This window comes from Osmerus mordax, chromosome 28, assembly GCF_038355195.1.
Source record: "Osmerus mordax isolate fOsmMor3 chromosome 28, fOsmMor3.pri, whole genome shotgun sequence".
Classification (NCBI taxonomy): domain Eukaryota; kingdom Metazoa; phylum Chordata; class Actinopteri; order Osmeriformes; family Osmeridae; genus Osmerus; species Osmerus mordax.
This window is the reverse complement of record NC_090077.1, coordinates 288,065-310,059: the sequence shown is the minus strand read 5'-3', so window position 1 is coordinate 310,059 and position 21,995 is coordinate 288,065. Positions and strand designations below refer to the sequence as shown.

At 51.8% G+C, this 21,995-nt stretch overlaps 1 protein-coding gene across 2 annotated transcripts in view; it reads left to right on the top strand.

The window, feature by feature from the left end:
* commd10 (COMM domain containing 10) overlaps positions 1-12,874 on the top strand; it is a 29,948-nt gene extending 17,074 nt beyond the window's left edge. Inside the window, exons 6-7 of one of the 2 annotated variants that reach the window (XM_067231191.1) lie at positions 12,150-12,209; positions 12,348-12,874. In XM_067231191.1, the coding sequence (XP_067087292.1) occupies positions 12,150-12,209; positions 12,348-12,386 (99 nt within the window). In that variant the 3' untranslated portion in view covers positions 12,387-12,874. Of the gene's footprint in view, positions 1-12,149; positions 12,222-12,347 lie in introns of both variants that reach the window. The other variant, XM_067231190.1, reaches the window with a different exon arrangement.
* The last annotated feature ends 9,121 nt before the right edge of the window (positions 12,875-21,995 follow it).

Below are 21,995 nucleotides of genomic sequence, written 5' to 3'. Positions count from 1 at the left end.
AGGGAATGATACGGGGAGGGGGGAAGTGACAGGCCCAGACTGCCTGGCAGAGACCTGTGAATCCCAGATAAGCAGTCATGCTCAGAGGCTTGTGAAAGGCCCATTGGTGTCTAGAGGAGAATGGGCCGATAAGATGCCGAGAAGGAGGGGGGGGGGGGGGGTGGAGGGGGGGGGGGGGGTGGAGGGGGGGGTGTCGTCTGCCTTTGGCAATTACTTCAACTAGGCAGTTTCCCCTCTCCATTACGTCAAAACCCCCACAATCCCTTTAGTCACAGCTGGGATGGAAAAAGCCCTAAATGGAAGACGATTTCTCCCGTCCAACTTCTTTTGGGGTTTTTTTTTCTTATCCCTGGAGCTCTGGAAAACTTCATTTAGACTCTGTTGACAGTCCACTCATCTTCTATGGTCTATGAAATACTCCACAAACGTTTTTGTTGGAGTTCAAGGTGTTCAGGTTTTACTTTTGATGCAAGCAGCGACTGGCAAACAGAGATTCAGGTGTCTTCTCCTCCAGTGAAAGTTGTGAAACTCAGCCGAATTCAGATGTTTTTAGCAGCAAACCATCCGCAGTCAAGTGTGAAGATGTGTCAGATGCAGAGTCTGATGTGAGGACAGGGGCTGGGAGGGGGGGGCGGAGGGGTCTAGGAGGGGGGGCGAGGGGGCAGGGAGGGGAGGCGGGGGGGCTGGGAGGGGAGGCGGGGGGGGGGGGGGCTGGGGGTTTAAAAACCTAGCTGGAGACCTCCTCTCTCTCCTCCCTCCACATCTGCTAACCTGTCAGGATTTCAGGAGGGAAGTGACTGGGGGTGGGGGTGGGGGTGAAGATAGAAGGGAGGGTGTGTGTTGAAGCGTTGACACACTGCAGACAGCATAACTGTTTTGATTCCGTTGCGGTTGACGAACAGGATCATTCTGAAATGATGAGAATCTTCTTGTTTATCTTTTCTCAACACCCGGACGAGTAACCCGGACGAGTAACAACATACCTCTTGACTAGGCTTTCAGAAACAAATTCAACAATTAAAATAGTTTGTTAAATGTTTGTTGTTTTTACCGGTTAGTGAGTTTAGTAAGAACATTGTTTCAAGACGACACTTTCACAATATTGACATATTTTCTTTGTTTCTATTTCTTCTTCTAAAGTTGGAGTCTGACTGAAAAGTTTGAGACTAAAAAACAACACCTTGTACCAGGTAAATTAACAAAAGTGTGATTTCTCTCCAAGCCAACACCTCCAGTAGCTGACAGCAGGGAGGGAGTCTTCCTAAAACTCATTAGGCCCTGACAGCATTCACACACACAGAGAGAGAGAGAGAGAGAGAGAGATCGAGGGAGAGTGAGAGAGAGACAGAGAGAGGGAAGGAGAGAGAGAAAGAGAGAGAGAGAGAAAGAGAGAGAGAGAGAGAGGAAGAGAGAGACAGAGAAAAAAGAGAGAGAGACAAAGAGGGAGGGAGGGAGGGAGGGAGAGAGAGAGAAAGAGAGAGAACAGGAAAAAGAGAGAGAGGGAGAAAGAGTGCGAGAGTTGGCTGGTTCATCTCTGTGAGCTCATGGAGTGTCAGTAATGACCTGGACAACCTCAGCCTAATCATCTCACGTCCGCGGGAGTCGACCAACCTTCCTGCCTGGCAGAGTCCCTCGCTCCAGCTCAGTAAAAATAATTTCCACCCGTAATCACTGCACCTCCAAACGCTCCTCAAGGATTTGACACTGTCTAGAAAAAAAACTATTTGACCCACAGTTTTGAAAGTGCGTGTCCAACTGTTCAAAGCTCATTGTTCCCTTGTCTACTTCGTAATACCGTTTCCTGTTAGCTCAGTGCTAATTAGAACTCGGGGAAGTGACTGCTTCCTGTTCAAGGTGGCGGGTGTTTTCTCCTAAGTATATCCAGCCGGGAATTCCTGAGTCTGGAAATTAAATTTACTCCCAGAGAAATTCAGAGGTAAAGATAAGACATTGAGAGCGAGGAGAGAGGGAGAAACCAGGAGGAGAGGGAAAAGAGCTGGCGAAAGCGAAGGATTCGAATAACCGCTAATTGAACTTTAGCTGAACTATAAATTAATCAATCATTAGCCCCTGTCCCTGCTTTGTCCTGCTGTGAGATGCAGAGTATTTAGCTTGTTAGCTCGCTAGTTATTTTCCAGGGCCTTCCTGTATGCTAATATGGGCCTAATCTCCACCTGAGCCAGTGTCCTAATGAGGGCACCAGGCCCCTAGCGAGCGTTAATGCTAGCACGCTACGCTAGCCGCGCTAGCTACATTATGGAAATAGCAACTTGTCCGTCTGGCTCGGGGGACAACTGCAGCTGAAATGAATGCCGCATTTCCACTTTTAAGGCTTTCCCCCCCCCACCATAACAAGGCCTGGAGTTCTCGGAGACCATTAGCTGGAGATAAACAAACAAAGCTAATGACCTGGATGGGGAGGTTTATAGAGATGAAGTCTGCTGTCGGAGACTGGGGGAGTGTTTGTGTGGGGGGGGGGGGTGGGGGTGCGGAAGAGGAGAAATAGGTCATTGCATACATACTTTTGTTTCCTTTAACTAGCTAAGCCCCCTCCTCTCCTCCCTCCTCTCCTCCTTGTGCTAAGCTCAAGTGGTTTAAGTTAGCTGGGGTTTTTTTTGCGCTTTTGCTCGAATGTAGTGATGATAGGTCAAAGGGGGGGGTTGTTGCAGAGGTGGTTTGAGAACCACGCTACATGATATGTGGACTAAGCTTGGTTGTAGGGATAGAGGACGGGTTGAGGATTGGTCTAATGGTGCTTCTTGTGTGGGAGACTCAGGTTTGAAACCTGCCAGTTACGAAAAAGATCACTAATCCTTGAACAGGATGTGACAGTTCTTAACTGAAACAAGATTGTTTTTAATCAGGATTTCAGTGGCATTACACCCACTTCAATAGTGTGTATACATAAACAGTACACATTCCATACAATTATATGCACTATGGGAAATTAAATCCACTGGATTAATGTTTTTCGACAAATTAGCATGTTCTGTGGAATGTGTCACTCTGCACATCCTGTGAGGATCATTGTTGTCATGGTTATATTCATCTTCGTTGTCGTGGTTATATTTAGGGAAACACCCAAACCCGATTACAACCGCAACCAGATGTGTTGCGGTTGGCTTGGCGCTCCAAACTTAAGGCCTTAAAAATCAAAATACAAAATGTTATCAAAAGGAAAATAAGTCGATTCGTTTTCTCATACATCATCGCCGGTTCTTACCGCCTCTTCTCCAACCACATGAAGCCTAAAGACTCGAAAGGATGGTTCGTTTTTTCCCTCTCTGCGGGCGGCGCTACGGCTGAGCTCTCTTCACGAGATGAGCTGTTCATGGCTGGCACGGCTCCCCTGCTGCGCCCAGAGACCCGGATCAAAGTGTGGCGTCACTGCAGCCGTGCAGGACGCCTGGGAGAGCCCGCCGTCAGAGAAGGTTCTGGTCTGACATCTGCCGGGTCCCCACGTGGGCTGGTGGTTCAGAGATGTGTGTGTGTAGTTGTTGTGGGAAGGGTGTGTGTGTGTGTGTGTGTGGGGGGGGGGGGGGGGGGGGGGTAGGGTGTGTGTGTGTGACAGGGGCAGCAGGCCTCCAGAGACAAGAGCGAGCCCCAGAACCAGAACCAGACAGAACATACGACCATGGGGGCTCCAAGAGACTTTGGGGACGGCCGCAAACGCTCACATCCTGATGAGGATTTATGTGTGTGTGTGTGTGGGGGGGGGGGGGGGGGTGTGTGTGTGTGTGGGGGGGGGGGGGTAGGGTGTGTGTGTGAGTGTGGGAGCACACACACGCGTGTTTCTGATTAGTGGTTTTCTCCCCTTGGCGTGGAGGACGAAGAGGATGAGGTGCTGCTGGATGTGGTTGTGTGTGTGTGTGTGTGTGTGTGGGTGTGTGGGTGAGCACACACGGAGAGCTGTAATCAGCTCTGGGGCCCCGGCAGCAAAACAAAATATGGCGCCGGTTTCATGAGCTGCAGGGAGCTGGACGTGTGGAGGTGTCAGCTGGGATGAAGGCCACAGTCTCGTCATCGAGGGGAGACACAGACAGGCCGGGTTGTTGCCGGGAGGAGAAGGTGTTTTGTCCTGGTCTCCAGGGCCCGCAGAGGGGTGTTTCTGGGGATGAGGGGTGTTTCTGGGGATGAGGGGGTGTTACTGGGGATGAGGGGGTGTTTCTGGGGATGAGGGGGTGTTTCTGGGGATGAGGGGTGTTTCTGGGGATGAGGGGGTGTTTCTGGGGATGAGGGGGTGTTTCTGGGGATGAGTGTGTGTTTCTGTGGATGAGGGGGTGTTTCTGGGGATGAGGGGGTGTTTCTGGGGATGAGGGGGTGTTTCTGGGGATGAGGGGGTGTTTCTGGGGTTGAGGGTGGTTTCTGGGGATGAGTGTGTGTTTCTGGGGATGAGGGGGTGTTTCTGGGGATGAGTGGTGTTTCTGGGGATGAGTGGTGTTTCTAGGGATGAGGGGGTGTTTCTGGGGATGAGGGTGGTTTCTGGGGATGAGTGTGTGTTTCTGTGGATGAGTGTGTGTTTCTGGGGATGAGGGGGTGTTAGGTTGTTGAGCCCCAGGGACACACAGCAGGGTGGGGCAGGATGAGGGAGGAGGCTGCATGAGCTGTGGTACGCAGCGCCTGTCCTCATTATTCAGGAGCCACAACAGAGAGGAGGGGGGGGCTATGACACTGCTGACCTCATTCCTCACACACACACACACACACACACAAATGGAGACATTCAGGCACACACATCCACAGCCACACATGGACACACTCAGCCACACACACATCCTTTCGACAAACCAAAAGGCAAATTATTATCATTGTCCTCGTCAGACAGTCGACCACCATGAATGCTGTTTGTTTGGGAAGTCCATCTGCCTCAGTTTATACAATCATGTTCATCCTTCAGAATGGGCCTGGTACGCGCACACACACACATGCCCTCACGCACGCACACACTCAGGGTAAACTAAATACACTTACTGTGTGTGCTAAGTTAACACAGTGTTTGAATACACTGAATACACACTGGAAAACAGTTTGAAACTGGACTGTAGAAAGACAACAGTATTTCTTATTCCATGGCCACAGCAACCCCCCCCCCCCCACCAAGGTAAATAAAATATTTTCCAGTAGCAGTTTTCATTAGAGTCACCTCCTCTCCTCCTCCTTTCTCTCCTCTCCCCTCCTCCCCTCCATTAAGTATGCAGTTGTCCCAACACTGCAGACCTGACTGTGTGAGTGAGTGTGTGTGTGAGAGTGTGTGTGTGTATTCAGCAGGGATTCCACTACAGCCAGCACAGCTTTCAACAAACGTCGATCCCATCTCACCACGCATGGCTGCCTTCCTGATAGCCTGTTTGTATGAGGGCTGTCTTTACCCTGTCTGAGGAGGAGAAAACAAGAGGGCTGTCTTTACCCTGTCTGAGGAGGAGAAAACAAGAGGGCTGTCTTTACCCTGTCTGAGGAGGAGAAAACAAGAGGGCTGTCTTTACCCTGTCTGAGGAGGAGAAAACAAGAGGGCTGTCTTTACCCTGTCTGAGGAGGAGAAAACAAGAGGGCTGTCTTTACCCTGTCTGAGGAGGAGAAAACAAGAGGGCTGTCTTTACCCTGTCTGAGGAGGAGAAAACAAGAGGGCTGTCTTTACCCTGTCTGAGGAGGAGAAAACAAGAGGGCTGTCTTTACCCTGTCTGAGGAGGAGAAAACAAGAGGGCTGTCTTTACCCTGTCTGAGGAGGAGAAAACAAGAGGGCTGTCTTTACCCTGTCTGAGGAGGAGAAAACAAGAGGGCTGTCTTTACCCTGTCTGAGGAGGAGAAAACAAGAGGGCTGTCTTTACCCTGTCTGAGGAGGAGAAAACAAGAGGGCTGTCTTTACCCTGTCTGAGGAGGAGAAAACAAGCAAATGCACCCTGGGGTCATCTTGCCTGTCTGCCTGCCTGTCTGTCTTTCAGCCTGTCTGTCTGCCTGTCTTTCAGTCTGTCTGCCTGTCTGTCTTTCAGCCTGTTTGTCTGTCTTTCAGCCTGTCTGCCTGTCTATCAGCCTGTCTGCCTGTCTGTCTTTCAGCCTGTCTGCCTGCCTGTCTTTCAGCCTGTCTGCCTATCTGTCTTTCAGCCTGTCTGTCTTTCAGCCTGTCTGCCTGCCTGTCTTTCAGCCTGTCTGCCTGCCTGTCTCTCTCCTCTGTGGTGTAGCACCCAGCAGAGTCAGAGGGCGAGGAGCCCTTTTTCAGCATAGCCTCCTGATGTGTCTCACACACAAACACACACACACACACAGCCTAGTCCCTCCTGATGTCTCTCTCTCTCACACACACAGACACACCTACAGGGCATTAATAGGTGACTTTGTCTCTGGTCAGAGTGAAATCAGTTTTCCCAGCAGGGGAGGTTCTCTTCCCCAGCTCTCCTCCCAGTAACTGTGTCTGCACCAGGCTACGACACGCCTTCGATTCCTCCACTGAGGGACCTGCACCATCAGGTCGCTGTCATCCTGGATGATGTTGTTGTGAAAAGCCTGTGGTCTCCTCTCTTCTGCTTCTCCTTGGGGCTGTCGTGTCAGTGTGTGATTGTGTGTCTGTCAGCTGTTTGTTCCTGCTGAGCGTTTGAAGTTGGTTTAGGTGCAGTTCTGTGGGCATATGTGAAGCCCTCTGTGTGCACTGCCTGTGAAAAGGGCTGTACAAATAAAATGTGATTTGATGTCACCAGGAGGTGAGATGTTGGAAGGCTTGTCTGGTGGTTGTCCAATCAGGAGTGATCTGAGAGGCAGAGTGAGGCGTTGGCCCCTGGACAGAGGCCCGGGAGCCCCTGTAGTTGAGGGTGTTTCATCGTCACCTCTCTCAGACGGGGGGGGGGGCTCTGACCTCTCCTCGCTTTTTACCTGAACTTTTCTCCTCTGTCTTCACATCTTCTTTTGTCTCCTGGTTTTCTCTCTCCTCCTCTCCTCTCCAACTTCTTCAGCTGTGTCACAACCTCATTTTCTCCTTGTTCCTCTTCCTCAAAGAACCAGGCCTCCGCCCGGCCCCCTCCGCCCGGCCCCCTCCGCCCGGCCCCCTCCGCCCGGCCCCCTCCGCCCGGCCCCCTCCGCCCGGCCCCCTCCGCCCGGCCCCCTCCGCCCGGCCCCCTCCGCCCGGCCCCCTCCGCCCTGCCCCCTCCGCCCTGCCCCCTCCGCCCTGCCCCCTCCGCCCTGCCCCCTCCGCCCTGCCCCCTCCACCCTGCCCCCTCCGCCCTGTGTTCCCAGCGTGGTCAGGGTAGCGGGGGGCAGAGAGAGTGACGGGGGACAGGGTGTGTGTGTGACAGGTCCTGTTCCCAGCCTCAGATCTGAGTCCTGAGAGAAACCGCTCATACAACCCCCCCCACAGAGGACATGTGACCGGCCCCCACGCCGACGCCCTCTCGGTGTGAATGCGTGCGTAACCGGCGTTCCCCGGTAACCATGAGAAGCTTGTGGCAGTGTGTGTGTGTACGGTATTTTTGCTATTGTTGCCGTAACTAAAGGGAAGTGACATCATGTGACGTCTTTATGTTAATCAAAGCGACTGTCTGTGACCAATAACGTTTCCTGCTTATTGTGAGAGGGCGTCAATTTTGTCTTTGGTTTGTGACCATTCAAAGAAGTTTACCGCTGCATTTTCATCCTTTTCAATGAACGTATTTGAACTTTGCCCACAGCGCATCGCGGCACTTTTCATCTGTGGCGTTGGCTGTTTGTAGTCAAACATAACCTATTTTCTTCCTGTCAGCGCTCAGGAATGACTGACAGGACAGAAAACAGTGTTTTCCTGTCGTCTAGCTGCTGATACACAGAGATGCCAGACACGACCAGAGATAGACAGCTACACACACACACACACACACACACACACACACACACACACACACGGACTGGAAGGGGTTGGGGGATGACGAGTGGTTTAAGAGCTCTGTGTCCATGGCAACCCAGGTGCTGGTATTTTATTCATAATTAAGAATGTTTGGGTTCTGGGAGGCGGGCGTGGTGGTGATGGGTGAGGGGGTTCACGTGCCAAACCCCCAGAAGCACAGGCTCCTGTCTCTCCACCTCACTGTCAACATGTCTGTCAGGACCTGATCTCAAAATGGCGTCCTGACTGAAGGAGCCCAGCTCCTCACCCAGAGTCTGATGGAGCCCAGCTCCTCACCCGGGGTCTGAAGGAGCCCAGCTCCTCACCCTGGGTCTGATGGAGCCCAGCTCCTCACCCTGGGTCTGAAGGAGCCCAGCTCCTCACCCTGGGTCTGAAGGAGCCCAGCTCCTCACCCGGAGTCTGAAGGAGCCCAGCTCCTCACCCGGAGTCTGAAGGAGCCCAGCTCCTCACCCGGGGTCTGAAGGAGCCCAGCTCCTCACCCTGGGTCTGATGGAGCCCAGCTCCTCACCCTGGGTCTGAAGGAGCCCAGCTCCTCACCCTGGGTCTGAAGGAGCCCAGCTCCTCACCCGGAGTCTGAAGGAGCCCAGCTCCTCACCCGGAGTCTGAAGGAGCCCAGCTCCTCACCCTGGGTCTGAAGGAGCCCAGCTCCTCACCCGGAGTCTGAAGGAGCCCAGCTCCTCACCCTGGGTCTGAAGGAGCCCAGCTCCTCACCCTGGGTCTGAAGGAGCCCAGCTCCTCACCCTGGGTCTGATGGAGCCCAGCTCCTCACCCTGGGTCTGATGGAGCCCAGCTCCTCACCCTGGGTCTGAAGGAGCCCAGCTCCTCACCCTGGGTCTGAAGGAGCCCAGCTCCTCACCCTGGGTCTGAAGGAGCCCAGCTCCTCACCCTGGGTCTGATGGAGCCCAGCTCCTCACCCTGGGTCTGATGGAGCCCAGCTCCTCACCCTGGGTCTGAAGGAGCCCAGCTCCTCACCCTGGGTCTGAAGGAGCCCAGCTCCTCACCCTGGGTCTGAAGGCTTCAGCCTGGACTAAACTGAAGGAGCCTTCTATTGATTTTCGGAGGCGGTACAGTGTTGCCGTGCCGATGTGCTTATCTCCGGCTCTCTGTGACAGCCTCCCTGACCCTGGTCTCCGTGGGGGGAGCAGGGGAGCGTCGGGGTTTTCATGGTCGTCAGAAGCTTGTTTATAGGGCCGTGACATGTTGTCTCTTTCAGTGACTGAAGGCACTCCTGGGGGTTAGAGTCCCTCTCTCCACTTTCATGTCTGTCTCTCGCCCCTCTCTCTTTCTTCTCTCTCTCTCCTCTCTCTTTCTGCTCTCTCTCTCTCTCTCTGTTCTCTCTCACCTCCCTGTAAATCTCTCTCTCCCTTCTCTCTTTTTCTCCTCTGTCCTTTCCTCTCTATGTCTCTCTCCATCTCCCTCTCTCCCTCCCTCCCTCCACCCTCTACCAGTTTGTATCAGTCATGAAACCCTCCTCCTCCCAGGAAGAGAGTACCTCTCTCTGCTCCTCCTCCTCCCAGGAAGAGAGTACCTCTCTCTGCTCCTCCTCCCAGGAAGAGAGTACCTCTCTCTGCTCCTCCTCCTCCCGGGAAGAGTACCTCTCTCTGCTCCTCCTCCCAGGAAGAGAGTACCTCTCTCTGCCCCTCCTCCTCCCAGGAAGAGAGTACCTCTCTCTGCTCCTCCTCCTCCCAGGAAGAGAGTACCTCTCTCTGCTCCTCCTCCTCCCAGGAAGAGAGTACCTCTCTCTGCTCCTCCTCCTCCCGGGAAGAGTACCTCTCTCTGCTCCTCCTCCCAGGAAGAGAGTACCTCTCTCTGCCCCTCCTCCTCCCAGGAAGAGAGTACCTCTCTCTGCTCCTCCTCCTCCCGGGAAGAGTACCTCTCTCTGCTCCTCCTCCCAGGAAGAGAGTACCTCTCTCTGCTCCTCCTCCTCCCGGGAAGAGTACCTCTCTCTGCTCCTCCTCCTCCCGGGAAGAGTACCTCTCTCTGCTCCTCCTCCCAGGAAGAGAGTACCTCTCTCTGCTCCTCCTCCTCCCAGGAAGAGAGTACCTCTCTCTGCTCCTCCTCCTCCCAGGAAGAGAGTACCTCTCTCTGCTCCTCCTCCTCCCGGGAAGAGTACCTCTCTCTGCCCCTCCTCCTCCCAGGAAGAGAGTACCTCTCTCTGCTCCTCCTCCTCCCAGGAAGAGAGTACCTCTCTCTGCTCCTCCTCCCAGGAAGAGAGTACCTCTCTCTGCTCCTCCTCCTCCCGGGAAGAGTACCTCTCTCTGCTCCTCCTCCTCCCGGGAAGAGTACCTCTCTCTGCTCCTCCTCCCAGGAAGAGAGTACCTCTCTCTGCTCCTCCTCCTCCCAGGAAGAGAGTACCTCTCTCTGCTCCTCCTCCTCCCAGGAAGAGAGTACCTCTCTCTGCTCCTCCTCCCAGGAAGAGAGTACCTCTCTCTGCTCCATCCTGCTCCGACAAGTGTTGCAAATCACAAACGCTAGCTAGCTGGAGCACAATAACAAATAATTCAAGACAAGTGCCTTTTGATGTCGTCCGCCCCTCTCCCCTGCCCCGTGGGCTCTGCTTAGCTATGCCACCTGCTAGGAGGCCGGGTGACACTAAGTTGACATTAACGCCTAATCATTAATTTAAAGATCCCAGATAGATCAGGCATGGCATCTTTCCCTGGCTGAGGTACTTACACGCAGACACGCGTTCACAGTACCCTCTGGTAGTAACCTCAGACATGTCTTTGTATTTCTATATGTACCTGGTGTGTATATATTTATATATATGCACATATTAAATGTGTACGTGTACTGTAGGTTTTATACTGCACCGTCGTTTGACTGTACCCTCCCTGTTGGCATGGTAGCGGTGGTCTGTATTGGCATGGTAGCTATGGTCTGTGTTGGCATGGTAGCGGTGGTCTGTATTGGCATGGTAGCTATGGTCTGTGTTGGCATGGTAGCGGTGGTCTGTATTGGCATGGTAGCTATGGTCTGTGTTGGCATGGCAGTGGTGGTCTGTGTTGGCATGGCAGCGGTGAGTTGGGATGTAGATCTGTTAGTGTCACCCCAGATCTGTCATCATCTCTCCCAGCCCCCTGGTGACGCTGGAACACAGGGTTGACTTTACCCCCTGCTGGCTCACATACACACACACACACACACACACACCAGCCAAAACTTAGATGTGCAGAGGACGCACACACACACTCTCTTCTATCATTTGGATGATCAGTGCCCACACACACACACACACTCAAAACAGATAAAGATCTAGTCTGCTGCCATATGTTTTATCCAGATTCTCTCGCCACATCAAACAAGATCTGATAGATTATTTAGGTTGACCCACATGACCAATTACATCAAAAACTGAACTGAAATTTCTGAATCCTGAACTCATGTATCGTCAGTTTGTAGGAAAACAAAGATGCCAATGTCTGTTGAGACTCAACCAGAGAGAGAGAGAGAGAGAGAGAGAGAGAGAGAGATGCCCTACATTTCTTGGTGTACACATGCTGGGTAGGGTGTTGGCGGGAGCTAACATTTTCCCTCCTCCCCTTAATTATGGATGATAATGTTGGTTCTAATTAATGTCCCTGTCATTAATGTACTCTGACACATGGCCTGGTCTACCCCAACACCAGCCCCCAGCAACACACACTCACATGCACAATCACACACCAACACACACACTCAGCGGAGTGACTTAAAGGCCTGACGACGCTCAGTAACTGTTCCTGCTCTACATGATGACTGCTCACAGGGGGTTATTTCAACAGTCAGCCTCATGTTGTGAAGAGTCAAAAGTTTACAGGTTGAACTTCTCTTGAACTAGAACCATCTTTTAACAGATTTTTCTTTTCTTCTTTTTCCTTTGTCTCCCCCCCCCCCCCCAAGTTGTTCTAAGATGTTTGGTTTTGTGACTGGTTCCCTCTTCCACAGTTTTCGGCCGATTCTGTTTTGCAGGTCTGGAGAGAAAGCTCTTTGCTGTGATGTAGTGGACTGTTTAGGCTCTATTTTTACGTGTGTGATGGAGGCGATGTACTGGCCAGTGTGTACTCTCCTAGACTCCTAGAGACAGAAATAATTGATGGAGGTTTTTACACAGAGGCTGAAGAGGCTTGGGAGTGCTGTCATGAAGTGGTCTCTAACTCTCCTCTCTCTCCTTTCTCTCTCCTTTCTCTCCTCCTTTCTCTCCTCTCTCTCCTCTCCTCCCTCTCCTGTCTCTCCTCTTCTCTCTATTCTCCTCCTCTCCTCTCCTCGTCTCCTCCTCTCTCACCTCCTCTCCTCTCCTCACTAGGGTGTGGAGAAGGTGTTTGTGGAGTTCAGCCACCAGGAACTTCTAGATTTCTACAACAAGGTCAGTTTCCCTGTGAGTTCTTCCTCCTCCTCCTAATCTGTACTGTCTTTCCGCCAGACTGCCTCTCAAACACCCCTCCGCCAGGTTGCCAGGTTTGCCAGGTTTACCCTGATCTACAAACATCCTTTGTTGTTTCAGCTGGAGGCGGTCCAAACCCAGTTAGACTCCCTGACCTAACGGCTGTTCCTGACTGACAGGCAGCAGGGCCGCCCCAGAGACCTCCTCTAACGCACCCGGACAAAGCAGCAAACACTGCTAGCAGACCTGGGGCTACTTATCATCTCTATATTTGAGGTGAATTTGATTCGTAACCCTCGAGAAACACATTGGTTTCATTGCGTCAGAGTGAACCGAATCGAGTGCACCTCAAGTGTTGGATATGCGGGATCATGACCTAGGGTTTGCTGGTGGGGCTGTTTGTTTCATCTGCTCCTGCATGCCTGCTAACATACTGATGGGAACTGGAAGACTGTTAACTGTGTTTCACTCATTAATTACATTGTTTGTACCTTTATTGATTATCGAGACATTATTGACACAGCAGAAGCATATTTTGTCACAGATTGCTGTGGAATCATCGATCTGTCTAATATGATGCGTTGTGATCTGGTGTAACATACACGCACAGGGCGATTTCACTCTCAATAAACACCGTGAATACTGATGATGATGAAAATGGTGTCTAAGTAGCGCCAGAGGAGGACGGGATGAAGGGTTCCTGCTCGCTCGTTAGTCCACATCACACACGTGCTGGAACTTCACCAGACGGAGCGAGACACCACACACACACTCTCACACACACACACTCTTACACTCTCACACACACACCTTCCTGTGTCTCCAGAGGAATGCAGAAGAAAGGTTCAAGAACAAAAACACGTTTTTAGCAGAGGTATCTTCAGTGGGCTCGTGTCTCTGAGAGGGGGGGGGGTGTGTCCTGGGAGACAAAGCCTCATTCCCTCTGCACACGTGACAAGAGACAGTATCAAGTAACCCATTAGAGGATCACACTCAGAGTAAGGGAACAGCAGCTGAACCCTGAGCTGGAGAAAGCACAGATGGAACTGAGAGATGCAACTCCTAACTCATGAGAAACTGACGTCTCACTGAATTAAACAGGAGTGAAGGCCCCCCATTCTCTCTCTAACACACACACACACACACAGTTCAATTGAATTCGATTGGCTTTATTGGCACGAAAGAACAAATGTTCATATTGCCAAAGCAACGGTGGAATTACAGAGATATTTCTCATCTATGTAAATCACAGCATCATACAAACTTATATGTAAACACAATCTCTTACGCACGCACACACTCTTGACTGGCAATACATCTGCCTAACAAGGCTTGTTTGTTTCATTCAGTGAAGTTGGATTTTTATTGAGAGGAAGTTATTTAATTAGCGGGGCAGCATGAGAGCAAAGCTAGCTTCTAACTGTTGCTCGTGTTGGAGCGGAGTTGTGTTAATGGGATAATTAACCCATCGAGTGGTGTGGAGAGCTGCAGTAAAACTGTCGCCGTTCGCTAGCGAGCGCGATGGTTTGGCACCAGCTGCCGCCACAAGCAAGGCATGCTGGGAAGTAACCCAACAGGAGAAAACAACCTTCCGCCCCACTTTGGTCGTCTTTGACGGAGCTGTGGAGCTGCTCTTGCTCCCTAACACACACACACACTGCGCTCTCTTACACACACACCACACACACGCACTGCTCTTCTCTCCCTCTCTCTCACACACACATACACACACTGCGCTCTCTCACACACACACACCACTCACACACACGTGATGGGCCGAAATGGCAGCCATTACAGTGTTAAAACGATGACCCTCTCCAGTCGTAGTAACTACTGCAGAAATCCTCTCAGGTCATCTGTAATGGCTGCCATTTCGGCCCATCACGTCGAGGTTTTTTTTTTTGTGTGTGTGTTTTCGTCGCCATGGCGCGAGGAGGGGCAGAGTCAGAGTGGAAGGCTGGCGGGGGGGGGGGCGGGTAGAGGGGAGTGTTCCTCAGCGAGGACGACAGATGGTCCAGTTCGGCCCAGCCCTCACCACCTCACGCTGAGCCCAGGCTAAACACAACACACACCGTCCCCAAACATGTCTGACTGTCCTCTCTGCTGGACACACACAGTAAGACCGTGTGTGTGTGTGTGTTGGTGTGTGTCCTCTCTGCTGGACACCACACACACACAGTATCCATGTTGATGTCAGGGCGTTCGGGGTGAGCTGATTCTGCAGCTTTATCAAGCGTCTGACTGTGATCCTGGAGGAGAGGGAACACCGCTGGAACACCGCAGAGATAAGAGCTCTCAGCCTGGGAGGACAATAGGCTGGGAGCAGTCACACACACACACACTGTCACCCCATGGAGCACAGCGAACCAACACAGCTCTCTCAACTCTCTGTCTCCCTCTCTTCTCTCTCTCACACACACACGGTAACAGGTTGACTTAACCTGTTTCATCCTGAATTCATCCCATTCTAAGTATCTAAATCATGTGAAATAAAAAAATTGTTGCAAATGAGTGTAAATTCGACCCTTTGGAAACAATCATTAGTTTTTGACATTTTCAAGGTTAAGTCGTGAATAAGTATGTTTTATGGTCCGTCACAACTGTAACCTGTGAGATGCAAAGTCGCACACTGAGCTAACACACTCCTCCGAAGCACTCATCACACATCTCATGTCTCCTAGCCCAGTTAGAACAACGTTCAGGCTGCGTGCGGCAAGGGCTGAGTTCTGCAGGCCAAGACTGAGCATAGAGCCAGGCGTTTGTCACGGAGACGCAATTACCAAGTGAGATCGCACTGTTAGTGGCAGATAATCAGATACAATTTGCAATGTTTTATCCATTTTTAATGAAGGTTCTCAACGTGAGGATAGGCTGGATTAGCTGGTGTTAGGTGTGTGTGTGTGTGCGTGTGCGTGTGTGTGTGTGTGCGCGCGAGACAGGCTTTGGTTGCAGGGTGGCAAAAGTCTGAATCTCAAATGATGCCAAACTCCCACTTCCTAGATAAGCTTCTGAACTCCCGCTGTGAGTCAGACTGGAACTTCTGCTGTGATACACAAGCACAGCACACACACAGGAAAACCAGCAGACAACCAAGGAGCAGACGTCCAGCCCAGTCTTGACCGGTCAGCGCTTCAGATGGATCTTAAGTACAACATGCAGATCAGGTCATCTTCCAGACAGCAGAGTAGGTAACACACAGCTGTCTGCTACCACAAGGTCAAGGCTGTGAGTCTGGACAAGGCCTTAGTGTTTCCACGGCGATGGCTGGAGATGACGTGATGTGACAGGTTCAGCATCAGGGCACAGGACACACAACCCCCTCCTAGCCTAGCCCTCCTAGTCCAGCCCTGGTCCTAGCCCTAGTCCAGCCCTCTCCCAGTCCCCCTAGCCCAGCCCCATCCTAGCTCTATCCTAGTCCCCTAGTCTAATCATTCCCATCACTTAGCAACCCTTCAGTCCACACAACACCCTTCCCCTCAATCACTCTCTTCATGTCCCCCAGCACCACTACAACCCCCCCCGACACCCCCCCCCCCCCCCACAGACACCCCACTAAGGCTCTCTCTTTCTCTCCGCGCCTCCAACAATGCATGTTTTTATCTGCGCCTCTCTCTCTCTCTCTCTAGCTTTCTCTCTCTGTCTTCTCTCTCTCCTTCTCTGTCTCTCATCACACAACATGCTCGCCCGCCCCGCCTCTCTCACGCCTGGGGCCCAGGGATGGGGGAGGGGGTGGAGGGGGGGGGGGCGCTGTACCCCTCCCCAGGGTCTGGGAACAGGCGCCATTGTTGACAGCTGTTCTCCTCCAGCAGGCCGGAGGAATGGAGGGATGAGGGGTGGAGGGATGGAGGGATGAGGGATGGAAGGATGGAGGGATGAGGGGTGGAGGGATGGAAGGATGAGGGGTGGAGGCATGGAGGGATGGAAGGATGGAGAGATGGAAGGATGAGGGGATGGAAGGATGAGGGGATGAGGGGTGGAGGGATGGAAGGATGGAGGGATGGAAGGATGAGAGGATGGAGGGATGAGGGGTGGAGGGATGGAAGGATGAGGGGTGGAGGGATGGATGAGGGATGGAGGACCAGAGGATTGGAGGCCTGGTTAGCTGGGTGGGAACTAGGACAGGCAGGGCTGAGTATGGAAGCTGGACTGGACAAACATACTCTTGGTTGGGCTGGGGGGCAGTCTGAACTGGGGGGCTGGGTGAGGGGTGGGGGTGTCTGTGACTTGGTTGTGATGGGGGAGCGGGGGAGGGGGGCTGGAGGGGGGCAGCTGAGGGGGGACAGACAGCTCAGTCCCTGTCTCCAGCAGGGTCAGAGTCTGGCCAGTGTCTGCTGAGGACGTCTCTACTGTGGGACTGGCACTGCCAGGGCACCACCGTGGTGTCACAACATAGTAGCTTCACTATCTCCTTTCTCTCCCTCTCCCACTCCTTCGCTGTCTCCCTCCCTGCCTCCCTCTCTTCTTGTCTTTGTTTCTCCTCGTCTTTTCAATCTCTTCTTTAGTTTGGCGTCACTGTTCAAGTGCATGGACTCTCTGTTTTGACCTCTCTCTCTCTCTCTCTCTCTCAGTGACATCATTCTGAGTACTCTCTCAGTTCTCCAAGATGTCCTTGTTTCTGTCCTTGTTATTGTTGTCTTGCCGGAGTCGAGTTGTGTGAAGCGAGCAGATCCTCCGAACAAGGTAGAAGAGTGCCAAGTTGCAGATTCTTAATGTGTGTGTGTGTTTGTGTGCTGGGTAAACAGTCTTGTCGACAGATGGAAGGTGGTGGTTGTCCACATGGCAGGTTCATAGCAATATACGACCTCTCTCTCCACGCAGAACAACACACACACACACACACACACACACCCTGACGCCGGCCTCCTGGACGGTTCATAAAAACACCCTGCATCTCTGTCTTCATTCCTGTGTTAGGTTCATTTGTTTTGTTTGTGTCTGTGACCGTGTAGCAATCTACCCAGAACAAACCACACAGCAACAGAAGCTCATAAATCTACCTCCTCCAATCGCTGTTCTGTAGTCGGGGAGAAAAACAAGGAATTCATCCTGACCGGTGGTATCACAGGAATATTGAAGCGCTGAGTCGTGAAGAGAGGGAGAAGAGAAGAGAGGAGAGGGGGGAGACACGGAGAGGGGGAGAGATGGTAAGAATGAAGGGATGTGAAGAGAATAGAGAGAGAGAAAGACATGGAGAGAGAGAGATGGAGAGAGACACAGAGAGAGAGACAGAGAGAGAACGGGGAGGGCTTTTCTCCAAACACAACCTGTCTTCCATCATCTCATCCATATTTCACTGCAACTCAGGGGCCTAAAATTAGGACGGACGCATAAATTCTTTAAAACTCGGGAAGAAAACCCATTTCATTCTTGAGATCTTCTAATCCCTAGGTCTATACCTCAGCCCCCACTGTCACACACACACACACACACACGAGGGCTATAGCTACCCCCACAGCCATCCATACCATTACACACTCGCTAATCCTATTTGACAAATCCAAGTAGTTGAGTAAATCCTATTGCATCTGTTTACCATGAGAGAAGTCCCCCTTCTCAGGGCTCTCTCTCTCTGCTAGTTTCTTTCTCTCTCTGTCTCTCTTTCTGTCTCTCTCTCTCTGTCTCTCTCTCTGTCTCTCTCTCTGTGTGTCTCTCTCTCTGTGTGTCTCTCTCTCTGTGTGTCTCTCTGTCTCTCTCTCTGTCTCTCTCTCTGTCTCTCTCTCTGTCTCTCTCTCTGTCTCTCTCTCTGTCTCTCTTTCTCTCTCTGCTGGTTTCTCTCTCTCTCTGCTGGCATCTCTCTCTCTCTCTCTCTCTCTCACACACACACACAGGAACACACACACACTGTTGGTTTGTTCCACTGGTTATGTAGTGATGCTGGGTGTCTAAAGCTGTGCTGCCTGCCTCGTCCTATCAGGGGGGGTCTCCAGTACGTCAGCTTACAGGCTCAGTCGCCTCTCTTGAACTCAACAGGAACACACACTGCAGGGCAACCATGCCAACACAACCAATTAAGTTGTGTAAGTGTATGTGTGTGTGTGCGAGAGATGGAGAGAGGCTATTGTGGGCTGAGAAGCAGATTAAAAAGGCGTGTCATGGCTTCTAGGCAGTGATGTGTGCATGTGCACCTTAATGAGATCCACAATATTGGTTAGCAGCCAGGCTGTTTACCAGGCTCCTACACACACACACACACACACACATTTAAAACATGACAAATCTCACTCAAACACACACACACACTTATATGGATACATGCTCAGCCCCCCGTCATCCTTCTTAACCCAGTTTCTGCCTGTTCACTGCAGACGGATGTTACAGCTGTACTCATCTCATCACGCCAGCCACACCCCCCTCGTTTCTAGACTCCACCAGAGGAATCGCTTTTGCTCGCGCGTCCGATCAGCGAGGGGGACGATCCGCTTCCTGTGTTGAGTTGCCGGCGTTCTGGGTTCACTTCGCGAGGAAAAAGTCACAATATTGACGTACGGGAGAGCGAAGCCCGCGCGCGCGTCTGTTCCTGGAGAACGTCAGCGGCACATGCACCACCTGCGGCGTGCATGTGCCTGCGGCGTCGTGGTGTGGGAGCTGGAGGGCTCGTCACGATCTCGTCAGGTGTCAACAGAGTTGTGATACATCTGCAAGGTGATTGTGAAGACAGCTAACCCAGAGAACAAGGATCAACAAGCTCTACTTTATTTTAATTGGGGAGTGGGGAGACTATAGCTCAGTGGGATAAGTCTGGATGCTGATTAAAAGATCACAGGTTCAAACCCCCCTTTGTCCGTCGCTCTGAAATCCTCTGCGAAATGAGCTGGTCAAAACTGACTTCTATACGTTCACGTTCTACTCTATAACCTACTGTGATGAGCCATGGCCTGGTAGTTAAGGGTGTTTGGTAGCGTGAGGGATATGGCATCCGTGAGGTTACGTCATTCACGCGCCCCCTCTCCCCCGTCTGACGCTACAGGGCAGGTACTGGATCACCTCAGGTGAAACACCTTGCAGGGCTTGTGTTACCGGCTAATGAGACGCCTGGAAGACAGATCCGGTTCCAACAAGATCACAACGTGTTTGCTCCCCTGCGCACAGTTCTGCTTAGTTTCCTTGATGATGCCGTCTGAGTGAAACACACTTTGAGATGAACCGCTTCCAAGTGGAGTTGGTTTATTTGGGCGTGCGCTGTTTACTCACAACCTTTTGTTGTTGTTGTTGTTGGAGGAAGGGGATTTCTGCTCGCTCTGCATGAGCTAGGTGCATGGTGAGGTGGGGCAAGGTCACACACACACACACACGCACACTCATCAGTGCACTCATCACCATGGTGAGGTGGGGCAAGGTCACACACACACACACACGCACACTCATCAGTGCACTCATCACCAGCAAAGAGTCACCCCGGAGTCATATGTACATATTTTATTCATTCTCCACCGTGTGTGTGTGTGTAGTTAACATCTTATTTATTTAGTTGTTTTCCAAGAAGGCTGTGCTCAAGCCAGAGCTCCAGGAGGTGAGGGGAAAGGGGGAGGCCAGCCAGATAGACCCCAGGGAATGGTGACCCAGTCCGGGCTTCAGGCCTGCCTCTGAGGACCCCCCCTCCAGACCCTACCCCAGGGCTCCTCCACCCCCCACGGCTCTAACTAGCACACCTCTGAGCTGGTCTGGGTGAGGAGGGTGAGAAAGAGAGGTGGAGGGTGGGAGAGGGAGTGAGACAGAGGTGGAGGGTGGGAGAGGGAATGGAAGATGGGAAAGAGAGAGACAGACGGGAAGAGAGAGAGGGGGGCAGAAGGGAGAGAGAGAGAGGAAGGGAATAGAGAGAGGGGGGAAGAGAGAGAGAGAGAGATGGAGGGGGAGGTTTAAGGAGAGGGGAGAGAGATGAGATGGCTTATGAAACATGCAGTAACATTATGCATCTGTAGAAATGTGTGAGTGTGTGCGAGAAAGAGTGTGTGGCCAATCAGATGGTGTGTGTGTGTGTGTTGTTAAACCAGGTTGTGTAGCAGCTTATTCTCTCCCAGACAGCAAGGCGCTCCTCATCCTGAAGATGAGACCAGGCCTTGTTCAATACGTGAGTGTGTGTGTGCGTGTATGTGTCGCTGTTCCTGAGCTGAAAAATTCTAATTTGCTCCCTCGCAGCTGTGTGGGGGTGTGTCTGTGTGTGTGTCTGTGTGCGTATCTGTGTGTGTGACTGTGTGTGTCCGTGTGTGTGTGTGCTATGTAAGGACCAAACCGGCAGCATTGTCAGCATAATGAATGAAAGTGGGCTAGTAGGCATCCAAATGGAGCTTGGATGTGTGAGAGTGTGCAATTATGTGTGTATGTGTGTGTGTGTGTAATTACAGTATGTGTGTGTGTGTAATTTTTTGAGAGTGGAGAAGGTTGTAGTTTGGATCACAGCTGGGGAGATAGGGAGAGGAGAAGAATGGGGGGGGGGGGAGGAGGAGGAGGTGAGAGGACCCCTGAGAGATCTCCCAGGGGACAAGAGGTAGTGTGTGTGTGTGTGTGTGTGTGTGTGTGTGGCTGGGCTGAGAGACTCATTCGCTGGCGAGCTCACAGCTGGGAAACAAACAAACGTATGCTCTGGTCATGTTCAGTCAACACACACACCACACACACACACACACACACACACACACACACACACACACACACACACACACACACACACACACACACACACACACACACACACACACACACACACACACACACACACACACACACACACACACACACACACACACACAGCACAACCACAACAGTCTCCCCCCTGGGTAATCATTCAGTTGTGTGACCAGCAGCAAACAGCCAGAAACAGGGTCCATCTCCTCTCGTCACGTTTCAATAAGAAGAGGTGAACAAGACAACAGAACAATAACAGAGCATCTGGAGGCCTCTGTGTTCATCTGGTGAACGGTGGGAGGGTGGGTAGGAGGGTGGGTAGGAGGGTGGGTAGGAGGGTGGGTAGGAGGGAGGGTGGGAGGGAGGGTGGGTGGGTGGGTAGGTAGGTAGGTAGGTAGGTAGGTAGGTAGGTATCTCTGCTCCTAATGTGCACTGAGACCGGATGTTAACCAGATGCAGTTCGTCACACGACCATTCTGTGTACATACACACACTGTCACACTCTCACACTGTCACTCACACACTCTCACACACAAACACACACTGTCACAGTCTTGCTCACACTCCGTCATGGACCGCCCACCCCTAGTCTGGTGTTGACGAGAGCAGAGCTCTTTAGAGAGGTCAGTGTGGATGTCAAGAGTGAAGGATGCTCTGCCTGGAACTGTCCTGACCCTTGAACTTTATGCTAATGAGACGGAATAGAACTGGAGTCAGACATCCACGCACACACACACTCTCTCACACACACACAAACACACACATACTGAGAACAGGGTAAGTGCCCCTCATTTAGAGGCAATTGGTTTTTTGGTCAGACAATTATAAAGGAGGATTAAAACTATGGATTTATTCATCAATAATCTCAGTATGCACATGTGCATGTCAGGTTCATTATTTCGAACACGAAGGGTTTGATTGCGCAAGATGCTGAATATGGTAATGTTCTGTGTCGTTTGAATTTCAATGTCGTTAACCACCATTTTCTATTTGAAGATTAAAGGTTGCACTTTATCTCTCAATTTGGTAGTTTATCAACACTAATCAACACACATGGAAACCCTGCACACACACACACACACACACACACACTCTGTAATCTTTTTCATCAGTTGAGGAAACGATTTCACTCCTTCATGGTTTTCT